This window comes from Pelodiscus sinensis, chromosome 5, assembly GCF_049634645.1.
Source record: "Pelodiscus sinensis isolate JC-2024 chromosome 5, ASM4963464v1, whole genome shotgun sequence".
Taxonomy (NCBI): Eukaryota; Metazoa; Chordata; order Testudines; family Trionychidae; genus Pelodiscus; species Pelodiscus sinensis.
The window spans coordinates 37,164,402-37,191,471 of NC_134715.1; the positions used below are offsets into that span (position 1 = coordinate 37,164,402).

Genomic DNA, 27,070 nt, shown 5'->3' on the forward strand with positions numbered 1-27,070 from the left:
GGATTCCTAGATGCTGTGCCTCAGAACTGCATTCTCCTGAATGGATCTGAAATGGTCCAATGCCTGCATTTCTTTTATGGGAGGATGGGTTAACCCAACTCTGTGCCTTGTCTGAGGGAAACCAGAGAATCTGGCCCAGCAGGACAGGATGGTGGGGACCCCCAGAAACCAAGAAGACGCGTGTCAGTGGCATCACCAGGGAACAGCACCAGGGAAGAGCATCACAGGGTTAACTGTGACCGCACCCCATCACACACATATTTTGTCTTTAGACAATTTACTGTCCATTCGTTAATACATGCGGAACATGATACAATGCATTCACATCCAACATTGTCTGCAAGTGCTGGTTAGACAGTTACCTTTTTTACTTCATATTTAATGGCTAGCTTGACACGACTCAGTGAAGCTCGGTGTCTCTGTGTTTCAACTGGCTCAGCATCAAAATCCCCATTTAGAATAGCTTCTACCTCTTCAGAGTCTCGGCAGAGATCAAGAACACCAACAACAAAGTCCTTGCATTGCATAGACAGCTTACGATAGTCATTCTGAAAGAGAAGAGTTTAAAGATAATAGTCGTTGACTCTCATGATGGATATGCTAAGCAGTCGACAGTAAAGAAATATGGACAAATTAATGAAAGCTTATTAATGTCATATTTAAATTGCACTTTATATCCTGAAGGCATCCAAGTACTTTGCAAATGTATATTATAAATTACAATCACTTCCCCTCTACTAAGGGCAGCAGCCACCTTGGAAGAAGCACTACAATACTACACAAAGGGTTAGGGCAAGTGAAGAAGAATCCTGGATCGAAATGGAAGTGCTAAAGAAATTTCTGTGGTAAAATGGAAGTGCCCAAACTGGAGACCAGAACCCTAGACTTATTAACCTTACTTCTGCAAAAAATGCCAATGTATCTTTAAGTGCCAGAGACATTCTACAGGGATTGTCATTTGGGCTACAGAATCTAATTTCTCTTCCTCCATCACTGCTAAAGGTGTTAGTTCTTGCATTTCTTTCCTTGTTCTTGCATTTCTTTTTTTTCTGTGTTTCCCTTCCCTCACCCATCATGTCTCCCAGCATTTGTGAGAAACTCCAAGATTGCCATAATTCATACATTTCTTTTCTAGCACATCCTAGGTACCTTATCCTTCCTTTCCTCTCCCCCTCTTCTATGTTCCTCCTGCATATGTCTGAAATGGACCAGTCTCTTCACAGAACTACCTACATTCTTAATTCCTTGCTGTTTCCTCTCACATGTGCATTGTCCACCACTATTTCTCCCTTCACTACCGTTACTGTCAGTAACTGATCTGTCTTTATTACCTTCTGCCAGTGTTTAAAACCTGTCAGTATCTGCCATTCTTAAAAGAATTTTCCCTTGATTTAGAGATTCTTTTTACAGCCTTTTGTACTAGGTTTTAACACTGTGTCACGGAGGTGGTTTTAAATGTAGTTTAACACAATTTAAACATGGTTTGCCCAGACAGTGCTGTTTAGAAGCTGTGGATTGGGACCCCAAAATAGGCCGCCAGGGCTGGCTTAGATTCGCTGGGATGCAGGGCCAGAACTGAAACCTGAGCCCCACCTCCTAGGGCTAAAACGGAAGCCTGAGGGCTTCAGCCCTGGGCAACAGAGCTCAGGTTACTGGCCCCCCTGCCTGGGGTTAAAGCCCTTTGGCTTTGGCCCCTCAACCAGGCCAGTGGAGTTCAAACTTTGGCTCAGGCTTCAGTTCCCGCTCCTGGGGCAGCGTACTAGTTTTTGTTGTCAGAAGGGTGTCTAATGAAGTTTGAGAACCTCTTCTCTAAGCTATTTACCTCAGCTGCCCATTGCCTCCATCCTTGCAGCATAGGTGATAATGTCCTATCTCTTCTTTTTCTAAAAAACACTTATAAAAGTAGCTTTTTCTCATCTCTGCAATTTTGCACCACAATATCCTTGGCCATTTTCAGTCTGGGTTCAGAGCCGGCGATATCATGGGAATCTCTCAATTGTATGTAGCAAATACATTTCTCTGCTGTCTCTAGGACTCTCTTCATTCTCTGTGACCTGAGTGCCTCCTTTGAAAAAGTGTGCCACCCTTCTGGATTACATCCCTCGTTATGTAGGTGTGTCAAAATCCCACCTGTCACACTATTATTTCTAGGGTGCTGCAGTGGCAGCTTTTCTGTATGCAGTGCATAGCACATGGCTAACTGTTCCGCCCTTTTTCCATTCACCTCCTCCCACTGAGTCATTTTATTTCTACCGTTAACTGTAGCTGCTACTTTCACACTGGTAACGCTCAGTTGTTCATGTCTGTCGACACCTTTAACAACTTCCATCTGTCCACCCTCTTTGCTTATCTTCACAGTAAATTTGTGGCTGCATCTCAATATTGTTGATCTAACCTCTGCACATAGTCTTAGTATGATGCCAAACCTTAAACCTTCTTTCTGCAAACTGTTATCTCTGCATATTTGCCTGTCACCACCTCTGTGACATTAGCCTGATGTGCCTATCGATTGGTTCCAGTTCTGTTGAAATCTTCATGCTGTCATCTTCTCACCTTCACTTCTGTAACATCTGCCTCTGTGACCTCACCAAGATCCAGCCCTTGACTCCCTCTTATACAGGTGTAGTTGGTCACACATGCAACAAAGTATGATCCCATCACTTATATAAACAATCCAGCTATGCCATCATTCATCTCAGGACTCAATTTGAGATTCTACTTCCTTTTCTTTTAAAACATTGCACACATTTGCTCCAAGTAGTTTTCCCATAGGCCATAAAAGGCCCAATGTGAATCCTTTGCTTCTTCACATTCTCCCTATTTTCTCTTCACACTGGTATTATCTCTTCCTTTTAACAAACTCCATCTTCTCCAACACTCTTCACCTGAGACCCTTCCTCTCTGTGACGCTGGGCATCTGGAAAATCCTTCCTATATATCTCAGCTTTATCATCTGCCCATCTGAAAATATATCTTCTCCTTCTGAGCTCCTTAACTTCTTTCCCTTTCTGCGAATAGTTTTGACTGAATTTGTATTTTGTAACATGTTTTGGAAAGTTTCAATGTTGTACAGCAGAGGCTGGACGTCCAAAAACCAGGACTTTCTGGTCTGGCAACGTCCGTGGTCCAACAGCACCATGGAAGTTCCTGGACCTAGAAGTCCTGGCTGTGAGCCCCAGTGGCAAGAGGGCTGGTGGCTTGGAGCTGAGGACCAAGGCTCGAGGCCCGGTAATGCAGCCAGGGCTGCGGCAGCCCCTGTACTGGGGCTTGAGATGCAGCAGCAATGGCAGCCCTGGCAGCCCCAGTAGCAGGGATGGGGATGGGGATGTGGCAGCCCTGGTAGTGGAGCTAGGGCCAGGGACATGGCAGCTATAACTGCCCCAGTAGTGAGGCCAGATTCAGGGATGTGGTAGCCCCAATAGCAGACACTGAGGCCAGGGATGTGGCAACCCCAATAGTGGGGACTGAGGCCAGAGATGTGATAGTCTGGGCTGCCAGGGTCGCAGCAGCATGGCAATCCAGCAGGAGGGTAGCTGGGGCCAGCAGCGCAGAAGGACAGTGGGCTGCAGGGCCAACAGCAGGGGACCTCCCCTGGTCCGGCAAATTCCCTCATTCAGGACCAGTCAGGTCCCGAGGGTGCCGCACCAGAGAGGTCCAGCCTATATTTGTATTTAGAAAACTGAGTACTATTTTTAATTTCCAAAAACAAAGCATTTCATGTCAGTAATTAAGAACCTGAAAGATCTCCCTGAAATGATTAATTTGCTACTTAAAGACAGTTGCTACCGTTTTCACTACAACTCAATAGGCATTTGTATAAATGGTGGAAAGGAAAGCACATTAATCATCATGTACAGAGTCATTTGGAGTTAAAACAGCAGGCATTAGAAAGGAAATTAACACTTAACATTTCATTAGTAATGTAAGGAGTTGCAACCTGCATGGAATTCGGAAGGAGTAGCACAGATACAAGAAAGAAGAGTTTGGAGGAGGCACCAAGAAGCCAGTCAGTGTACATATGGCGTCAGGGCTAGCTGCAGTTGCAGCACCTCTGTATACAGTTTTCTTAATAAAAAGGCATTTTAGTTCTCGAAACACGGAGTCCTCTCATGTTATTATCCACACGCCATTTACAAAACATAAGGCAACAGATTATGGCTCAGATCCTGCAACTGATAGTGTGCGGGAGGATACACCCACATGAAACTCATTGCCTACAGTAATAGCGTTATATTGGTGGGAGAGGACATCACAGCCATCCTAAGTTCTGTTTTCAGGCACTCATAATTTTTCAGAAAAATCAGTCTTTGTTGTCACATTAGTTAGGCCTATTCTCTGTTTAATCCTGATTTTTTTTAAAGTTTGGTGACAAATAATTGGGTTTTTTTGAGTTATCAAAATGGCATTTTCTATGCAGCAAGATCCAAATTTTGTCCTTGCATAAATACAAAAGGTTCACATTACATTTAGTTCTAAGAAAATTGGACTGGCTTTTTTTGCAGTTTAAAATACCTTTATGGATATGTTCATACGTCAGTGATGAATGTGGGATTTGCTAATCAAAGAACTTGGCTGAGAAGCAAAGGAGTCTACTCTGAAAATAATAGTGTACCATGCAGGCAGCTCATACAGCTTCCTTTACCGTGTAAGAATTCACTTGCTTTTTCTTTCTTAAAAGAACATGAACATTTAATGGAAAAAGTTATGTTAGTGAACAGTTATTTTTGAAAAATTAAAAGAAACAAAACCTAGACCTTTGCAATTCAGTTTCATTCCACAAAAACCATCCCTTAGCCACATTAATCATATAAATATTTAGGCATCAATTTAACAGTTTAACCTTAATACAATATGCTGTTGGCCTGATCTTCATTTACACTATGGCTACATAACTGTGGCAATTAAATTTTTATCCACTCTAAGATCTCTTTACATTGCCAGAGTGGTGCAATTAATGTCAGTAAGCATTAGGCCCTTCTTATACAAAGGGCTGTGTCTAGACTGCATCCCTTTTCCGTAAAAGGGATGCAAATTAGACACATCGCAATTGCAAATGAAGCGGGGATTTAAATCCCCCGCTTCATTTACATAAACATGGCTGCCGCTTTTTTCCGGCTCAGAGCTTTGCCGGAAAAAAGCGCCAGTCTAGACGGGGATCTTTCGGAAAATAAAGCCTTTTCCGAAAGATCCCTTATTCCTCTTTAAAAAAGGAATAAGGGATCTTTCGGAAAAGGCTTTATTTTCCGAAAGATCCCCGTCTAGACTGGCGCTTTTTTCCGACAAAGCTCTGAGCCGGAAAAAAGCGGCAGCCATGTTTATGCAAATGAAGCAGGGGGGATTTAAATCCCCGCTTCATTTGCAATTGCGATGTGTCTAATTTGCATCCCTTTTACAGAAAAGGGATGCAGTCTAGACACAGCCAAGAGGTTTGGGTGTCATTGCTGTGGGAACTTGTTTCCCAACTTACACATAGATTTCCAACCATTATATTGGTTACTATTTTCTGGATCTAATCCAATATTCTTTGCACACCCAAAACTCCAACAGAAATGTGCCCAGGGAATGAGGAATTGGGATAAAAATCTAACATGGATTTCCCCACTAAAATTTTTAAGAATTTCTAAGCAAGTTCTTAGATAGCAGAAGTATTTATTCAGATAAAAAATATATATCTAATGCATATTACATATGTCATGATTCAGATTTTCAAAAGGGACAGAACCTAGGGGCACAATTTACTCATACAACCGGTACAAGTTCATATTCAAATCTGAAAGTTTCGAAATGACCATTTAGGGACTTAATGTACAAATCAAACATAAATTTGTATACACTAATTTATATGGATATGAGTTCTTAAAATCTGGTTCTAAATATACTTCAGGTTTGAATACTCTTTATTAGTTCAGCTAAGGAAGAGTATATAAAATGACTTGGAAAAAGTGACAAATTCTGCCTTGAGATGCACATCCCTATCTTTAGAGCATTACCAAAGTGATGGTCCATTTTGATCAATTTCATGGTTATAGAATTTTTAAAATAATAAATGTCATGATTTCAGCTACTGAAATCTAAAATGTCACATGCACAAGAGTGCGCATTCCATTAAGCATGTCTGCTTTTGGAAATTTAGCCCAAACACCTTTTAAAACACCCCATTAAATATTTGTATCCGACACTCCCACTCTTTGGGAAACCACGTCCAAAACTGCTTACCGCCCTGCTGCTGCTACATATAACCAGAAAGTGAAATGCAGAGTGCAAACAGGAAATTAGACAGACTGCAATTTACCATAGTCTCTAAGCACAGTGTGTAAATTTCTGCTGAAAGGAAACTTGCTGTTCTCTAGGCATAAGAGGGGGTTGTGTTTACATTTTAAAACCAAAGCTTGGAAGAATTATGCTCCATGATGTTTTATCAGTTGCTTTTGACTGAAATGAAAACTGAAATCCCTAGTTATGTCCCATGATGATCCCAGAGGAGGGAGCAGGAAAGAACTAAAGACCATCCTCTACCATATGGATGGAAATGCCAGCTTCCCCTCAGAGTAACAAGGGGGGTGGCAATGCATAGCAAGGAGTGAATACGTCATTCACCTTTAACCTCAGCTTCCTGGCACAAGGGACTGAGAAGAGACATTTGTAGCAAAGGCAGCTCTGTTTAAGAGCCTGTCACAACTTGGGTTTGCACTGGACAGACATGGGTAAACAACCTAGAACAGATTCAGGTGAGATAACAGAAAAGAGCTGCTAACAGGCTGCTCTCTCCATTCCAGCTCTAGCTCCAAGGCTTCCAGTGTGGTATGTTGTGTAACCCTTTTGCTTTCCCCAGTCCTTTCACACCTGCCTGCAGCCCTGATGGAATACCGTGTGTCGGCAACTGTCACGACTTTATTGGAAGTAATGTGATTTAGGCTGCTAGTGGAATCAGTCTAGCAGCCGTCTGAAAAACTCCACCCTTCCATGCCTTCCCCATGTACTTACCTCCTGTGGAAAAGCTTCTGCAGGAAGTAGGCAGAGAATTTTCCCCTTCACCCCTGGAACAGAGAGGAGTCTTTTGCTGGGGAGGGAGGTGGGAAGATAAAGCAACTAATATCAACCTCACAGGAGGGACGGGGAAGGAGAAAGCAGAAAAAGCCTAGCAACTGAAATTGGTTCTGCTCCCATCTCCCTGCTACGGTGCCATCCTGTGAAGAAAAGGGTCAGTCTACTCCCTTCTCCTCCCTGCTTCCATTTCCATCCCATTCTCTACAACTCCAGGCATTGGAAGGGGAAGAAGAGAGCAAACAATCCTAGAAGCTGCCCTTCCCTAGAGGCTGGGAAAACAATGGAAAGTCCTTCCCTCTACAAGGTCTGGAAGTGATGAAGAACACCTAGCACTGACTACAAGATGTACCTATAGAGGCAAAGGGCAGATTTGGGATGGGGGTGAGGCTCAACTGGTTTGGGGGTTAGGATTTTCATAATTGGAGATGTCTGGGAATGAGCAGATATGAAGACTGAGTGGATGAAGTATTGATTCATTAGAATGTTGGTTAGGAGAGAAGCCAGAAGTTTTGCACCAGCTCAGACACTTACAGCAGGTCATATCACCTTGCTATAAAGCTGGGAGAGCTGGCAACCGCATAGCTGTTTCACATCGTAAGTAGGTGTGGGCAGGGGAAGGTAAAAAAGTAAAGATCAAAACAATATATAATCCTTAAAAAAAAATCTCTTGCTGGGTCTGACTCATGATTTTTTGAACTTTTGGGACCAGTACTGCCACCCCCTTTCTCCCTCCCCCCCAGCGCTACAGAGCAAGTCATAGAAAGGAGGGCAGGAAGGAGGCAAGGCCACAGTCATATATCCTAAAGTGTTCACTGAGTGGGGGACAGGCAGGCAGGGGGATATGGAATGGGAGGAGATGGGCATGAGTGGGACTCTGGAGGGGTCTGGGCTGGGAGTCTAGGTGGGGTTGCCCCTGTTCAGGTTTTACCAAAACACTCCAGTTTATGTCTTCTATGTCCAGGTGTCATTTAGGGTTGCCAAGTGCCTGCTTTTCAGTCAGAAAGTCTGGTGGGAAAGGAGGCTTGGCAACCCTAAATGCCACCTGAACAAAAAGTCCAGTTGCAGTGGAGTGGAGGGAGGAGCTAAAGCATTACTCTGACAGACCGTGCTGATCTGGCGCTACCTCCCACCTGCAGACAAGCTCCTTGAGATGCTTCAATGACTGATTGGGATGGGGAGGCGGGAGACTGGGCCTTGGGGAGAAGACACAGATAAGAGGAAAGGGCCTCACGGGAAGCATGGGCAGGGTCTGTGAGGAAGAGCTGGAGAAGGGGCGGGGCCTGTGGTGAAGCACTAGAGACGGGGAAAGGACTGTGGGAAAGAAGTGAAGCAGGGACAAGGCCTTGGGGGTCTGGTTACCAGTAATTAGAAACATGGGAACCCAAAGCAGGGGAGGTTGGAGAAGGGCTGACCAGATCCTGTTGTGATTGAGCTCAAGCTCAGCAGTTCTGAGAGAGGACTTCAGGGGATAAGGATCTTCAGCCCTTGTGGGGGTGGAGGAAGCTGGGACAGGGAACAGATTATTGCCACAGAAATCTACCAGAATAGAAAAGGGGCAACACTGAAGTTTTGCCTAGGGCAGACCAGTTTTCTCTGACCTGAGGCATAATCTCTCCAGTGTGTCTCACGGGGTCACTTGAACCCATATCACCCACTTCACACAGCAGTAGTATAACTGCCACAATCTGGCCTTTTAGGTGCATCTAAACATTTCATCTTTAGGATTTCCCTGTCACAGGGTTTATACTGATGACATTCTGCTCTACTTTGGCTGCGGTTTGCTACTGTATGTTTTTGCATGACCGCATCTTTGTGACAATGTTTGTTTGTTACACACCCCAACCTCTTGTCTTGATTTAGTTCTTTGCAACATGGACTGTCTTTTACTTATGTATTTGTATTGCAGCTGGTGCAGGGGTGCCCTGATTTAACAGGGGTTTGAGCATTAGTGTAATAAAATAATTAATGTTACAGACAGTGAAACACGTGTGGATTTAGTGCTGCATTGGTCCAGTAGAAAAGTGAAGAATCAGAAAAAAAGCATTAACTTTATGGTTTTGTTATTGAAATATTATTTAAAAGGATGAGTCACCAGCATGTGCACACATACCTCTGGAAGACAGGATCCTTCCTGGAAATAATCCATGGTTAAAAAAACACTACACTGATATTAGCTATGTTTTTTCCTTCTGTAATAATTTGTGCGTGAAGCAGGTGACCACAGTTCAGAGGGTGGGGCATATATTAACAGTCTCTGTTTTGGAGGGACAGTCCCTATTTGGCAAAAAAAATAAAACAAAAAACAACCTACCCTCTAACTTTTCAGTTCTGTCTTTGTAAAATCCTTTCCCAGACTAATATATATCACTGGAAATAAGGACATAATTTAATGTACTTCAGTATAATTTGGTCAGAGAGTGTGGGGAATATAGACTAGACAATATATTATTTCTTCAAAGCAGCTTCCTTCTCCATGAATTGAAGATGAGAGGTTCAAGATTAGGGGAACTAAAGACTAAAAGAGGCTTTAGGGTGTGTAGGCTACAAGGAACCACATGGGACCCAGAAGTCTTGCAGCCCTTACAGTAGAATTTTTCCTGAGAAAATGCCACAGTGGTTGGAGTTCACAGGGCCACAGAGCCTATATGAATTTTGTGCAGAATCCATCCCCTAATTAGAAAATATTTGCTTTGGTATTATATTCTGTAAGTGGTGCCAAACATTTCTGTACCACAAACTTTTGTTCTGTTATCTCACAACCACACATAGCAGCATTAAAGCATTCCTTCTAACTCTCCCAGCATTAAACCTTTACTTCCTCCTAGTTCTGCCTCATTTCTGTTATCTAACAATATTTGGGTTTACTCCTGTCCTGAAGGATACATTCATTTTTGTTAAAAAGAAACTTAATTCTATTAATTCCTACCCATTTCTCTGCCACCCACTCTAGACCCACTTGTATTTCCTCTCAGTCCTCCATTGCATTTGTAATAAATTACAGCTGGCTGTGATCTGTAAAGATTAATGAGTCTTTTTTCCCTCCTTCACATCATGTATGAAGACGTTAATTAAACAAAGCAGTACTCAACATTGACCCTGCAGGAACCCATTAAAAATGTTGCTGCAACTAGATGCAATGTCATTTATATAACCACTTGCTGTTTACAATCTGTCATTCCCTGATCCAGGTTTTTTTGTAATGCATTGTAGCCTCAACCATAGAGTTATTTTTTGTGAGTGTATCTTCTGAGGTGCTACAGGGAACTGCACATCATCAAGAGGCAGCACTGGGTAATATTTATCATTGGCTAATCATGAATTACCTCATGGAGATGTTGAGATATGTAAACTAACCAGTGTACAGAGAGTGTATGTTAAAACACCCAAATCAAAAAGAGATTAAAAGTGATTACATAGGTAAATATTTTAACTGCAGGGCAAACAAATAAATTTCTGAAAGCTGAATGAAAAAAACTGACTGGCCAATGGTAAAACAACGACCACATAATTTGTAGAAAACACCATTCAAAATGGCTGTGAATAAAAAACAGAAATACAATTATTGTTGTGTAAAAGAAAAGTGTAATTTTGCTGCTTGATGCTCAGTTTATATCACCCTTCTAGAGAGCATTTCAGTAAAAATAACTATTAGCTATTACAGGGAATATAATTGTTTTCCATCCATTGCAGAGTTAGTAACACTCACACTGACATTTCTTCTATAACTCTTGGCACACAGCAGTTGTAAAACCACTTTTGTTTCAAGCAAAACTGCCTTTTAATGGTTTACTCAATGAGCACTCAAATGATCTAGAACCAAAAGGAACAATATAAATCAACCAACTGCAACTCAAAAGATAATATACAGGAAAAAATGCCAAGCATCTGATGAAGTTACATGTAAAGATAACATTAAAAAAAAAGAGGCAGACAGAAAAGAACCCTTACCTTGAATTCTTTTTCAATGTTTGCCAGCTTAGCAAGCTCATTACTGAGTTCTAGAGCTGTGAGAACTGGGTCTTCGCTGGAAAGAGACAAGTAAGCAGGACTAGCCAAACCTTTGTAGGCATTTATCCTTGACCTGGAGTGACTAAAAGAATCATGCTTTTGCTTTTCAGTGCAGTCATTGCATTTGCAGAAATAGTCGTGAGGCCTTTCTATCCTTGCTCCTTTCATTAACAACATGTGCACAACCTCATATTTTTGGCAATGAGCAGCTAAAATGATGGGAGTGATATCTGGAGAAAAGCGGGTGCCATCTTCGTCGTAGGAATAAAAGTCATCATCCTGGAGCTCCTGCTCGCAAGGGCTCAGAGTCAGTCGCTTACTTGCAGCAAAGCCAGGATGATTCAGAATTGCTTCCACTATCCGGATGTATCCCTTGCTGATTGCAAGCAGCAGTGCATCTCCAATTCGCGCCAAGTTCTCCTTCTTCAGCAGAAGCTCTGTCACTTCCAAATGCTCATTCCCCACAGCCAGCTGCAAGGCATTTTGGCCCATATAATCAACACAGTTGACATTTAGTGTTTTTGACTCCTCCAACATTTTACGCACCACAGGAATATTCCCATACTCAGCTGCATCCAAAAAACGCTCTTCTTCAGCAGTGAGGCTTGTGCCCCTGTTGTTGAACATGAACGCTGGGCCTCTGATAGCTTGCCTCCTTCCCTTTTCCCTCATCATAGTCAGATGTCTCAGAGATGGGCTTCCTTCAATGGACCTAATAAGCAGAAAAGATAAAATAATTGTAGACTGTTATAGTAGTCATTTCCTTGGCAGACTCTTCACCAGCAACTGCAGTTGCTGATGACTTTCTCCTTTGTCTAGTGCAGGGGTGGGCAATAATTTTTGCAGGGGGGGGCACTTCCTGAATTTTGGTAGGTGGTCGTGGGATGGGCCCCCTAAAAGGGGTGGGGCCTCGGGCAGAAAGAGGCAGTTCCCTCTAGGCGCCATGCCGCTCTGAATAGAGAATGACTGCACACACTCCCCGGGCCCCAGGTCTCAATTGGCTCAATTGGGGGAGCGGCAGCGCAGCCACAGGCCAGATCAAATGGCTTGGCGGGCCGGATGTCGCTCACCCTTGATCTACCGTTACGTGCCCATCTGTCTCCTTTTGTCTCTCTCTGGCCTGACCCTTCAACCTTTGCCCTTGCACAGAAAAGGCTCCTTGGTAGAGGAGGGGGTCACAGATCTTTATACTGTGTTGCACACAACTGAAAGGTATTCACAGATTCATTTCCTATGGGTCCATTTCTTCCCAAGGACCACGGTAAAATATTGTTATGTGCAATATTGTTTAAAAAATACCTTCTAAGCACATTCAATAGGTATGCATAGGAAACAGTAGTCCTGTATCCTCCCACAGTGGTACAGACCTGGTGGTTGAGAGGAAATCAAAATACAAACAAACCATATGGTACCTTGCATCACATACAATGCTGTAAGTGTGGAAATCTTTCCTTCCTGACCCTGTCTAGTGATCTCTGCACATAAACAGTACAAGACCAGGCACACATTTTTTTACCATGCACCTCTACCACTGTTTGGCCAACTTCTAAACAGTGTACTCAGCCCTTGCTAATGGCAATCTGAGTTTTTCCTGAAAAAAAGACTAGGTGAAAAGAGAGTGAGGACTTCATGATTTGGTCCATTACTGCTGATCACAAAGTTATCTCCCACGGTGCCATTTTACTGAATGACAGCAATTAATGAAATACAGACCTATTAACAGAAAATAATTTCCCCCGCTGCAAGCCATGTGATTATATGATTATAGGCAGAGCTAGCAGCACCATCTCTCAGATCTGCTGACGGCTGAGAGGGAGGACCAAGAAGGCAGCTGCCCTGTGGGCCAGTGATCTGAAAGAGTCTGGGGCTCTCAGCCACTGCTGCTGCTACAGCAGAAACAGCAGTGGGCACAGTTCTGAGCCCTTTAAATTACCGCCAGAGTTTTGGACTGTGTACGAGCATCAGCACAGAAGGGCTTTTGGGGAGAAGCTAGTTCCCAGCCCTGCCCCTTCCACCTGACACCCTGCCCCTTCCAGCGGGCTCAGAGCTGCCCCCCATCTCTCTCGGAGACCAGCAAAGTTTGTTGGCCCCCTTGCCATCTGCTATTTAGATTGCCTGACATTTCCCATCATTATAAAACCTTGTTTTCAGTTGCTTATAATTCTGCCAAACATTAACGATTAAAATTCTTCATGCTGGGTGTCTGCCTCAAGCTGAATTATTTTGGAAATTTTAAGCAAAATAGTTCAGCTATTTCTGAATATAAATTTAGGGGAAAATACATTGTTTTTCTCATATTAATGAATTGGTTGTAAGAATTACTGTACTTTTAGAAGCTGTTGTAGGAGTGTCTATGTTTTGGAGCAAGGGCTTGAAATTTGACAGGGGGTGGCCCTATCATCAGGGATGTGCCTCTTGCTGTGCCTGTGAAATCTCACACATATTTGGCCAAGTTCTGATGAAGTTTTCAACTTTTGTTTTATAATTTCCACAGATCACATCAATGTTTATTTTAAGTATATTTAAATTTTTTTGTATCAATTTAAATTTGCACAATCATGGGAAATTATGTGTGTGTGTGTGGCGGAGGGGCTCAAACCATAATTATTTCATGACAGTTGACATTGAGATTCAAAAGATTAGTTTTGTAACTGTTAAAAACACAAATTATCAATATTACATATCAAAATACACAAAGTAAATATCAGATACACAAAGTAAATATCTGTGGAGAGAGAGAGAGAGAGAGAGAGAGGTGGGTGAAGGGTGGGAAAGAAGATATTTTAAAATCATTAATTACATGACTATCTACTGTTTCCCCTCAAGACTTCTGATTCATTCAGTGCATGGAATGGACGACTCAAAGAGGGTTGTGTAGTGACAAAAGCTGGTGGGATTTTTTTTTTCAGAAGTTGAAAGGTGAAAGAGTGAGGGGATGACTGGGAACAAAAGGATGTTCTCGTGGTTAAGGTAGTTGAATGCTGCTCTGGAGAACTGGAGTCTCTCCCTGCCTCTGCCATTGAGTCCCTGTCTGATGCTGGGCAAGACAATTAATACCAAACTTTTCACAAGGGATCACTAGCTGTGCGCTATTTTTCTTGTCCCTATTTTCTGGTTATTTAAAATCATGACATCTGATGTACAGAAGTTCTAATCAAGAAGCATGCTTTGAACTTTTAAATACTGTGAAAAGATAGGTCAGTCTGGGAACCTAACCTTAGTGTATAATTTTGACCTTAGTCTCTCTCTGCCACTGTTCCTCACCTTTAAAAAGGGGACAATATCCCTTCACTGCCCAAGAGTGTTGTAAGAGCAAAGTAATTAATGATTGTGAAACACTTGCATATTATAGTGATAAGTGCCATGGAAAAACCCATGAGAAAAATACTTCTGTCTTCAGAGCAGTGTACAGTAAATAAGGATGTATATTGAACAAATAGTCAATAAAATAATAAATAGCTGCTTTCTAAATACAGTCCTTTTATGCATCAAATGAAGCAAGAGTCCTGTGGAAAAAATAGTGTCTGTTGGTGTAATGAAAGACTGTATCACCATACACAACCTTAATTTGAGCATTTCTTAACATTTGAGTCCTTGACAATGTAACTTTCTTAATGGTGTTCTTTCCTGACTGGATTGTACTGACCTGGTACAAAGAACTCACATTGACTTCTGCGGGCATTCCCTACAAGCTGCAGCCATATCAGACCAAAAGATTTTTATTTTCATGAAAAATTCCATTCATGACGTAACAGTGATGCTGCTGTTGCAGTTGTCTGCACCAGCTGCAATATACTGAGCAAAACAAACTATTTATAACTTTATGAAAACTACAAGCATCCTGAAAGCATACTGGTCTAGTCCCTGGATATTTTAGCTGAGCTGTTTCAATGCAATGGGGATGGTGATATTGCAATATTAATTATCAGTGGCAGACCTCTCCCATGATAAAATAATTTTATCTTATTTAAATGTTCAATCATGTTCAGTTTTGTTTTGTAAAGCAGTAGTGACTTGTGTGGCACCACCATGTGGTCTATGTTAAAAGAGAGATGTAGTTTTTGAAACATGCCAAACAAGTACAGGCAGTCCCCGGGTTACGTACAAGATAGGGACTGTAGGTTTGTTCTTAAGTTGAATCTGTATGTAAGTCGGAACTGGCGTCCAGATTCAGCCGCTGCTGAAACTGATCAGTTTCAACAGCGGCTGAATCTGGACGCCAGTTCTGACTTACATACAGATTCAACTTAAGAACCCCAGGCTCCGCGGCTTTGCTCTGCTTTGCTCCCCGTCCCCCTGGTCTGCAGACCAGGGAGACAGGGAGCAAAGCGGCGGAACACGTGGGCAGCGGACAGCCCAGACGCGTCTGGGCTGTCCACTGCCCGCGTGTTCCGCCGCTTTGCTTCCTCTCCCTGGTCTGCTGGAGACCAGGGAGAGGGAGGGCCCCGTTCGTAACTGCGGATCCGACATAAGTCGGATCCGCGTAACTCGGGGACTGCCTGTATTCCAAAAAAACACATACATTCTCCGTCGCTACTGAAAATTGCTTATGTCTACCAAAAAGGAAAAGCTGTATTACAAAGAGGATTTGTAATTTTGTGCTCAGCTCAGAACTGATTTAGGCTTATTTTGCATGTGAAAGCACTTTGAGAGAGGTTTGACTGTAGAGTATAGGTCATGAACAGTCAGTATGCTATCACCCTCTTATCCTTAAATCACAAACAAAAAAAGGCTATTTAAATAAGATCATAAATACTATTTGACATGCCCTTGGATTCTACCCTTCTTTCCCATCCAAAGATGTAATGTACCTATTAGGAGGATCACTCTTATATTCTGTAATATTTGTATTATAATTTTATTAAACAGCAAATAAAGACAGATTAAATTTCCTTATGCTTAATCCTTGCTCTAAAGAAGTTCTAACAATTCATTTTGCAACCCTTCTGTCTTTTAGGAAATAAGCACAAATTAACATATTATTCATTTCTCAAATATTCAGTGCAATTTTTCCATAAATGTTTATTTCCCCTTCTATTAATCATTCTTTCAGATTCCGCTGCTAGAGTAAAGAGACTCATTTGGTTTCTGTAGGTGGAGCTACATTCTTCCAAAGGCATACTGTGGAGAATGTTTTGCCAATAGGAAAGATGTACGCAGCCATGTATTTGATGACAAAAAGATATGATGTGCATGTGAAATGCCTTTTCAAAATACAGAAGATGAAGCTTGCTGATATTTTACTAACTGAAGCCCTAACAGACCTGCTGAAAAAAAAAATCAAGAGCTGGAAATTTTCTATGGTACCATATTGCCAGATATTATAGCTAAATGACTAGACCAGGGCAACTCTCTCATTAAATTCAGAAACCTTCCTGAAGTCAGTGGAAAGAGTCAAAGTAAGACATGTAGAATCAGACAGTCTGCTGTTTCATTTTCTAATCTCTAGTTCTCAGATTTAAGGATCACTTTTTAAAAAGGAATCTGTGAAATATATTGAATTATTGAAGTTTTAGCTTTCAATTTTTGATTGCACTAAACTTATCCCCCTGGGTATGTCTACACTACAGTGCTAATTCGAACTAACTTAGTTCGAATTAGTTAAGTCGAACTAAGCTAATTCGAACTAACGCATCTAGAACTAAAAACTAGTTCGAATTAGCATTTTGCTAATTCGAACTAGCGCGTCCACATTAAGTGGACCCTGAAGCGGGGTTAAGGATGGCCGGAAGCAGTGCCGGCAGGGCATCAGAGGAGGACTTAGAGCGTGGAGATGCTTTCTCAGGCTAGCCGAGGGCTGTGCTTAAAGGGTCCCGACCCCCACCCCGGACAGACAGTTCTCAGGGGTGCCCCGCTTGCAAAGCAGTCCTGGCTTGGATTGCCCTGAATGCCCACACTGGGCACATCACAGCACTCGGCCATCAGCCCGGCTGCACTTGCCGCAGGCTGCCATCTGGGGAGAGGAGGTAATTGGGGGGCTGCAGGAGAACTTCCACCCCCAGAAGCCCGCAGAGCCAGCCCAGTCCTCCCCATCGGGGGCTCGTGTCCCATTCCTCCCTCACCTCCTTCCACTTACCCTTCCCTAGCCCCTCTTTTTGATGTACAAAATAAAGATAACGTGTCTTCCAAAATGGAATCTGTCTTTATTGAACAAAACTGGGGGAGACTGGGAAAAGGAGGTGGGAGAGGGGAAGAGAGAGGCTGGGAGAGGGGAGGGCAATTAAAATGATCAGGGGTTGGGAACAGGTCCCATATGAAGAGAGGCTAAAGAGACTGGGACTTTTCAGCTTAGAAAAGAGGAGACGGAGGGGGGACAAGATAGAGGTCTCTAAAAGCAGGAGTTGGGTGGAGAGGGTGCATACAGAAAAGTTCTTCATTAGTTCCCATAAAGAAGGACTAGAGGACACCAAAGGAAAGTAATGGGTAGCAGGCTTCAAACTAGTAAGAGAAAGTTGTTCTTCACAAAGCAAAGAGTCAACCTGTGGAACTCCTTGCTGCAGGAGGCTGTGAAGGCTACAACTAGAACAGAGTTTAAAGGGAAGTGAGATCAAGTCATGGAGGTTGGGTCCATGGAGTGCTATTAGCCAGGGGGTAGGAGTGGTGTCCCTGCCCAAGGTTTGTGGAAGGCTGGAGAGGGATGGCACGAGACAAATGGCTTGGTCATTGTCTTCGGTCCATCCCCTCCAGGGTCCTTAGGGTTGGCCGCTGTCGGCAGACAGGCTACTGGGCTAGATGGACCTTTGGTCTGACCCAGGACGGCCATTGTAAGCTCAGGGCTCAGGGTCGGGGGTCTCAGTGGACCCCCTTGATTCTCTTGCACACCTGCTCCTGGGTGGCCAGGCTGGCAGCTATCCTGCCTAAGCCGGCCACTTTCCTGTGCCTAGTGCGGAGATCGTGGACGAGGTGCCCGCCTCTTGCGGTCCTGGGCAAGTTCCCGGGAGCCGCCAGCCTGGTCCCGGGAAGAGGGGGAGGGCTGGGGGGCAGCAGGTGGGTGGCTCGATCCGTGCCAGGTGCAAGGTCTGCTGGCTGGGTGCTGGCAGGCTTGCACCTGGCACGGGCACCGTAGCCAGCCCGTGCCCCTTTAAGAGGTCCGGGGCCGGGAGGGGGGCAGAAGAGTTTCCCTGGTGTTGGCCAGAGTGGCCACCAGGGAAACCTGGGGAGGGCTAGCCTCCCACTAGTTCAAATTAAGGGGCTATACACCCCTTAATTCGAACTAGCTTGTTCGAACTAGGCTTACTCCTCATGGAATGAGGATTACCTAGTTCGAACTAAGCGCTCCGTTAGTTCGAATTAAATTCGAACTAACGGAGCGCTAGTGTAGCGCCTATGAAAGTTAGTTCGAACTAACGTCCGTTAGTTCAAACTTACTTTGTAGTGTAGACATACCCTCATTCAGTCCTGGCAACTCAAAGCATTCAAAAGTCAAATCAGGTCCCCCAAGATATCATGCGACTGCCTTAAAAATAGTCACAAGGTGTAATATATTTTTGGTTCTCCTAGTTTGCCTTCTATTTTTTCAGGGTTCACGTGTTCAAGCTTTTCTCTGTAACCATGAAGGATAAAAGCAATTACAAAAATAAACTGAGATTCTCATTAGATCACCTGATGCCAATGCATTCTTGAACAGAGTTAATGCTAGCTTACAAGTCAATTCTATTAGCAATGCACAATTTGAATAACCACCCTGTTGAGGTGGAGATTCAGAATCGGGAAGGGGAAGACACAGTCAGACCCCATCCTGCAAACCAGGGACAGTAGTTGAGCTGCTCTTCGGATCCTGGCTCAGGCTAGTAACACAAGTATACAAGTAACAGAAGTTGTATCACAAATCCAAGGTACTAGGAAGGCTTGTACAACCTGTGCCCGGATCCATGCCATTGAAGCTTTACTGCTAGTTTTAGTTATGCTAGCTAGATTGAAGTTATCTGGGATGTATTTAACCAAACTCCAATCACTCCTCCAGCTGCAGCTTTGACAAACCCTAGGTGTACAGCTTTTTACATAAGAATGGCCATACTGGGTCAGACCAAAGGTCCATCTAGCCCCGTATCCTGTCTTCTGACCATGGCCAATACCAGATGCCTCAGAGGGAGTGAACAGAAAAGGTAATCACCAAGTGATGCCTCTCCTGTTTTCCATTCCCAGCCTCTGACAAATAGAGACTAGGGAAACTATTCCTACCCAGCCTGGCTAATAAGTACTAATGGACCTAACCTCCATTAATTTACTTAGTTCTTCTTCTTTCAAGGAACTTAAAAGCTTCACTACCAAACAGAATGAACAAGTGTAACCTAGGGCAGAATTTGACTCAGAATATTCTTAATCCTGAGGTATTTGGATAACAGAGTATAGTGTCTACTAATAGCATGGATAAAGCAAGCGTGTTCCTGGTGTCCTAAATTACAAATTGTAGCTTCTTAATGACATTACTAACAGTAGCAATTTGCTAACACAGGTCCAGTCCTGAAATTTAGTTAGGCAAAACTTCCAATTACTTTAACAACAACTTTAAATATGTAAGGATCACAGAATCAGACCCTAAGAGTATGTCTACACTGGCCCCCTAGTTTGAACTAGGGAGGCTAATGTAGGCATTCGAAGTTGCAAATCAAGCCCAGGATTTAAATATCCCACGCTTGATTTGCATCTTCCCGTCCGGTCGCCATTTTTTGAAATTTATAAGTCCGGATAACTGCCCGCGTCTACATGCAGCAGGGACCCGATAGTTCGAAATAAAGCCCTAGTTCGAACTACCTGTTAAACCTCATTCCAGGAGGAATAACAGGTAGTTCGAACTAGGGCTTTATTTCAAACTACTGGGTCCCTGCTGCGTGTAGACACGGGCAGTTAGTCTGGACTTGTAAATTTCAAAAAGTGGCGACCGACCGAAAAGATGCAAATCAAGTGCGGGATATTTAAATCCCGGGCTTGATTTGCAACTTCGAATGCCTACATTAGCCTCCCTAGTTCAAACTAGGAGGATAGTGTAGACATACCCTAAATTATTAACAGTTAACCTAACCCTGAATAGTATTACCCAGGCAAGTTCCCGTTTTACAATACCCATCTCATTAAAACATTTTTAGCTTTTCAGAGCCAGGTTGTCCTCACACTATTTGCAGAGGCTATATCTCCAGTTTCATGGTATAATCCACTGTTATGTTTTTCTAGGATAACATGAAATAGGGACAGTACATTTCCTTCTTTCCTTTTGTGCCACCCACTCTCACCATAATATGGGCATGCTTTAGCGCAACTGAAAAAACACTCCAGGAAGTCAGTTAATCCTAAAGAGATACACGAAGAACATTCAGAAGCAATAATCATAGAATCATAGAACCGGAAGGGACCTCACGAGGTCACTGAGTCCAGTCTCCTGCCCCCATAGCAGGACCGAGCACCTTGTAGACCCGTGGTCACCAACCAATAGATCGCGAGCTACTGGTAGATCTCAGGGGCTCTAAGAGTAGCTCTTGAGCCCTCTCTGAACTGCGCACCTGCGCAGTACATTTACATTAGATTTCCTCATGCAATGTAGGCGGGGCTTCAAGGAAGGGGCGGGGCAGTAGATCTTCGCCTGTTCTGAGACTTAAAAAGTGATCTTGGGTGTAAAAAGTTTGGAGACCACTGTTAGACCATCCCTGATAGATGTCTATCTAACTTGCTCTTAAATATCTCCAGTGATGGAGATTCCACAACCTCCCCAGGCAATGTATTCCAGTGTTTAACCAACCTGACAGTGAGGAAGTTTTTCCTAATGTCCAACCTAAACCTCTCTTGCTGCAATTTAAGCCCATTGCTTCTTGCCCTGCCCTCAGAGGCCAAGGAGAACAATGTTTCTCCCTTCTCCTTGTAACACCCTTTTAGATATGTTCCCTCTAAGTCTGCGATTCATTTACATGCAATGAAGTTTCATAAAATAAGCAAATAAAACTATCCTACTACATAACCATATTTTTGTCCACAAAATTCATCCTCTGTGATACATGTAATAAATAAAAGGAGACATTAAACTTCACTTTTCTCTAGAGAAAGATGCTTAAGAAGTCTCTTCATCTTGCGATTTTGCATACACAATGTAATCATATTAATAACAATGCTTTTTGTTTCCTAAACACTCACATCTGCTACAGAAGCTGAATTTTCTCTGGACATAGGGTTACTGCTATGTACCAGTGACAAGCTGAGCACTCGGCTGTTGGTTTCTCTGCTTTTCAAATGTAATGTAATAAGCTGCTGCCTTCCGCCAAACCAACCATAGCTTTTAACCTTCAAACCTGCCTGAGTGTGACAGACAATTGAAATGGATGACAAATGACTGAAATGTGGGACTCCTGTGCTTTATTGCTCATTGTGTCATCACTGACGGATTAAGTTTAACTACAAAACTTGTTTCTGAGTTAATTGACATACTGAAAACACAAAATTAACCAGTGTTAAAAAAGAAAACCGGAGAAATATAAATTTCATTGTTTACAGCCATAACAGTTGCTGGAACAGGTTTTATAGTGGAGGCGCTGAGAGCTGTTGAACGACACTGGCAACCCTGTCTATAATGGAAACCATTATAAGCTGGGGGGGGACTGCAGCACCCTCTGCACCCTAGTTCCAGCCATAAAGACCCCTCACATAGGTTGAGGGGAGGGGACTTTAGAGTCCCATTACTAAATTCTGTAATTTGAGATTAAAATAAAACAACTGCTGTTTTCTTTGGACCAGACGGAAAGGGGATAAGTGGCACATGTATAACAAAACCTTAGAGTTACAAACACAAGAATTATGAACCGACCAGTCAACTGCACACTTCATTTAGAACCAGGCAGCAGCAGAGACCAAAAAAAACAAACAAACAAAGGCAAATATGGTACAATACTATGTTAAACGTAAACTACGAAAAATAAAGGGAAAGAAACATTTTTCTTCTAGAAAAGTTTCAAAGCTGCATTAAGTCAACATTCAGGTGTATATTTTTGAAAGAACAGCCATAACGTTTTGTTCAGAGTTATGAACATTCAGAGTAACAAACAACTTCCATTCCTAAGGTGGTTTGTAACTCTGAGGTACCTTGCTAGTGGTTTACACAGCCATTTGCTAGACAGTAGTAGAATGGTGGGGCATCAGTATAGTATTTGTGTGCCTGAGAAGGGACTGTTATCCATTGGTTACAGCCAGAATAGCTAAGTTAATCTAAAACCAGCATAGATGAGGCTTGAATGTGATATATAAGGCTATGTCTACACTAATAGGTTATTTCGAAATAACTCCCAAAATAACTATTTCAAAATAAGCTTATTCCTTTTCACAAGCATGAGTTGTTAATTTGAAATAACAAGCCCATTATTTTGAAATAACAAGCTTGGTAGCGTGGATGCTCGCCTTGTCATTTCAAATTAAGGGGAGTAATTTCAATACGTCAATCACGTAGCTTAAGTCGAAATAGCTTATTTCAGCTTTGGGCACTGTCTACACAGTAGAAAGTTGAAGGAAAAACACTCTTCCTTTGACTTCCCTTACTTCTTCTAAAATATGGGTTAGTTCTTGTAAAACAAGAAGTCCTCCACTCGACATTATTTTGAAATAAAGGCTTTTAGTGTAGACACATACTATGTTATTTTCAGTTACTCTGAAATAATAATGCTGTGTACATGTACCCTAAGGCTATGTCTACACAGCAGCGTTATTTCAGAATAACTGATGTTACTCCAAAATAACATAGTCTGTGTCTACACAGCACGCAGTTATTTCGACATAATGTCGAAATAATATCAAGCTTGAGGACTGCTTACTCCATCTCCTGTAACCCTCATTGTACAAGGAGTAAGGGTATGTCTACACTAGCCACCCTAGTTTGAACTAGGGTGGCTAATGTAGTCATTCGAACTTGCAAATGAAGCCCAGGATTAAAATATCCTAGGCTTTATTTGCATGTTCCCATGCGCCGCCATTTTTAAATGCCCGGTAGTTCGAACTCCGTGCCCGTGGCTACACGTGGCACAGGCTAGGTAGTTCGAACTAAAGCCCCTAATTCGGACTACCGTTACTCCTCCTGCAATGAGGAGTAACTTTAAAGTGCTGCATAGTCCTGTTTTCTGTTTCATGAGAGTTTCTATTTCCCATCTGTGAAATATCACCTGGCTTGCTGTAACAGAGAGGCTCACTCACTTGAAATGCAGACTATGCCACATAATCTAGGACAATTAAGCTGTCTGATTCCAACCCACAGTATTACATTGGTCCATTCGGAAGGAGTCCCATCCAAAGTGGACATAATGTTCTTTGTTACTGGAAGTGCTGGTTCAAAGCTGTGAAGACAACAGTCAGACCAAATCAACAGAGGTAAGATACAGAGAGATATTCAGAGAAAGACATTGCTCCATTCCAGTGTCCTCCTCACAAATCTTTAAGTGATGTTTTAACCATACCTGTTTGTTTAGGAACAAATATGCTCAATGAAAAGAACAAGTAATATGCTTGATAGGAAAAATAAGTACCATATACATCTAGCCAGATTTGACCTCAGGGCCAAATCTATGCAGACACGGAACCAGGAAAATAGCTGTACAAAGAAGCAACATGGTAAGAAATGGGTAGAGGTGAATATTAAACTTCTTTGCACTCCTCTCCCTGATTTGGGATCTGAGCTGTGATTGTCAAAGGAGCCTAAGGGAATTAAGTGCACAACTACCATTGCATTTCAGTGGGAGCTAGATGCTTCACCCCTTTAAGGTTTCCTTGAGAAAAGGGAGCCACAACAGATAGTATTTTTGCCTGTGTGTTTCTTGCACAAGACCATTAGTACCTTGTGAAATCAAAGTCATAATCCAAATGTTACTATAATGCAAATCTGGAAAAATATATCTTTCCAATGACACATGCCATGGCCTTAGGCTAAGAAGGGTATGTGCCCAAACATTAAGAATGCCAAGGCAATATATGCAACACAATAAGTGCCTGACCAATAGCTAACCAGTTTGTCACCATTAAGTTACTTAACAATCAGGGATCACATTACCAATATAGTGCATTCCTCCTTTTACAATATTTTATCAATCCTCTTCTCTGTCATTTTGTCTTGCTTATCAAACTATGATGAGTAGGATCAGACACCTGGATATAAATGGATGTATAGTCATGTAGCAACCCAACACTTGTCAGTACATAACCTGAATAGGTTAACTGGACTGGGACTCAAGAAACATGGGTTCTATTTCCAGTACAGCCACTCACTTGCTATATAACCTTGGGACAAAAGCTTCAGGAGGGTAGCCGAGTTAGTCTGTAACATGAAAAACTTAAAAAACAACAAATAGTCGGTAGCACTTTTAAGACCAACAAAAATATGTAGACGATATCATGAGCTTTCGTGGGCACAGCCCACTTCTTCAGATGACAGGAGTGTTAGATGTCCAGCAACACTCCAGTCATCTGAAGAAGTGGGTTGTGCCCACGAAAGCTCACAATACCATCTACATATTTTGTTAGTCTTAAAGTGCTACCAGACTCTTGTTATTTTTTAAGTTTAACCTTGGGACAGTCATTTTAGTCCTCATTGTGCCCTTCTGTCTTTTAACTGTCACCGGGGGGAGCCTTTTGGGGCTTGGGAGCCACTGACCCACAGAAAAATCAGTTGGAGGTCATACACAAGTGAGAAGCAAAAATACCAAACAAATCCTCACTGACGTGGCCCCCAACTGAGAAGGAGAAAGACACTCCCCACATTCCCTTCACACACCACAGCCTAGAGGGACCCAGGCTAGTAGATTTTGTGTGCTTCAGCCAGGGGATGGGGTGGCAAGGTGGCTAGAGCGCCAGCACGGGCTCCCCAAATCTGGGGAGGGGGAGAGCCCTGAGCCTCAGAGGTCAGACCCAGGCAAGCTGTGCGAGGTGGAGACTGTCTTTTATTTTATGTTTGTACAGCTACAGCATCTACCAGGACACTTTATTCAGTTAATCATTATATTTATTCGTGCTGATATTATTAATATATGCCACATTTTTTGCATTTAAAATCCCACTTAAAAGAGCATTCCAGAGCAGGGTTTCCCAAAGTGTGCTCCATGGAGCTCTGGGGCTCCATATAATGGATCCAGGGGCTTTGTGAGAAAATAGTAATGACAGTTGTATGATTTTGTTATTTTACTAATTTTCTGATAGTTTTCTTGGGAAAAAAAGAATTTACAAGAAATATACAAGAAATAAAAATAGAATTCCTAAACTTTGTCTATTTGTTTGGGTACCTATTAAATTAAAAATCACGATATTTTAAGGGTCCTGCCAAATCTTCAGAACCCCATAGGAGCTCCGTGGCTGAAAATGTTTGGGAAACCCTGTTCCAGAGAAAACAACCTGACTCTCTAGTAGGACCCTTCTTTAACATGGTATGTTAGGAATCGGACTGCAGAGTTGGGCATTCACTAGAGATAACAGAGGTTACATAGCCTTTCCTCCCTGCATTCTAGTGCTTCAGCATATCCTATTTCATTGATTGGGAGTACTAGTGGACAATCACTTCCAACAGCTATTGTAGTAGAAACGGCTAGGACAGGGATGCAAGACCTGTATTCTGATAAATAATTCCAACAGATGGAGTTCACCCCAGACACAAAAGCCTTGAGCTGAGTAAACTGGACTCAAGTATCAGTCCATGTTGGTGTAATATTCATTTCTTAAGGAAGGGAGTATGACAGTGATTTGATGACACCATTTATACTATCACTGAAGAGATCTAGAAATACAAGTCTCTTGATATCTGAGCTACTGGATACAAAAGCATACTACAGTGTAAAACTCCTATCCAGGGATGGTGGAATCTACATATATTTGGGATTATCACATTCTAAGTGCTACTCTGATTGTTGTATTTTAAAGACTTCCCCGGTGTGATTACAATTAAGCACTTGTACAAACACAGAACACATTCCCTAATAATGTATACCTCAAAAAGTGTTCATTAGTTAGTAATGAAAACATTTAATTAAGAATTAATTTGACATGAGACTGTGAGATATTGAGGTAATCGTTGGAGACCAAAATTTTGAAGCATCAACCAAAACTATAACATATTAAAGGACTGAACAAGTCCTAGGCACCACACACAAAAACAGTGCCTTTCTGGTCATCTTTCTTTTGCTCAGACATTTTATTCAGTGTTTTAAAAACAGATAAAAAATTAGCAACTTTACAAAAATAAAATAATTTCTGTTTCAGATAAGTCCTCTTAACTATTAACCATCATTACGTTCGGGAATGTTTTTAAAAAATACATAGACTGACATTTTCAGATTGTCAGAACTTGAAATAAACTTACAAGAAGCAGATAAAAGTTTCTCCCTCAGTATAGTTCTTCCGTTTTTCTATTTTTCTGGTGTGATTTTATTTGTGTAGATTTTGAAAATATGGCTCACCATATAAAAATGTAAAGATACAATTGAATCTATATGAAGATAATATTTTTTTTAATGTTGGGACAAGAGAACTGTATTAACTCCTGAAACCTTGACTAAGCCAGTGATTGGATTTTCTTAGAAAACTATTCTACTAGGCACAAGACATAATGCTGCATAATTGCTGTGAATGTAAATTAAGTTTAGCCATTAGGATATTAAAACATCTCCTAACATATGCTAGGAAATACTCTGGATTTTTAGTAGACTTATTAGTAAGTTTAGTAAAATATTTCCATCCTAGCATGTGCAGAAGGGAGCTGCGCTGTGTCATATATAACACACATTTAATTTTAAAAATTTTGTGTGAATAACAGTCGATTTGATAAAACAAAGATTGCCTGAGAAATCCTGCTCCTGGTTGGTTATATAAACAAACTGACCCACTATTGCATTTCTCTCCTGTTTGCGCCCAACACAAAACCCTTTGCAATATCTCATTTGCATCTGCTGAGTGCAGCAGGTAAAGTTTACTAGACATAAATGCTAGTAAAGGATAAACAGGGTAGGAGCTCAAATATTGTTTTCCAGGGCACTTTGCTGGAGTGCACAGGAGAGACACCAGAGGGCAC

The 27,070-nt window shown here is 42.2% G+C and overlaps 1 protein-coding gene across 2 annotated transcripts in view; it reads right to left on the reverse strand.

The window, feature by feature from the left end:
* The window catches only part of TRPC3 (transient receptor potential cation channel subfamily C member 3), a 63,002-nt gene that overhangs the window by 33,761 nt on the left and 2,171 nt on the right, over nucleotides 1-27,070 (reverse strand). For both annotated transcript variants that reach the window (XM_006125590.4, XM_006125592.3), the window contains exons 2-3: nucleotides 10,996-11,767; nucleotides 363-548 (exon numbers count right to left, since the gene is read on the reverse strand). In XM_006125590.4, the coding sequence (XP_006125652.1) occupies nucleotides 363-548; nucleotides 10,996-11,767 (958 nt within the window). The remainder of the gene's footprint in view (nucleotides 1-362; nucleotides 549-10,995; nucleotides 11,768-27,070) is intronic.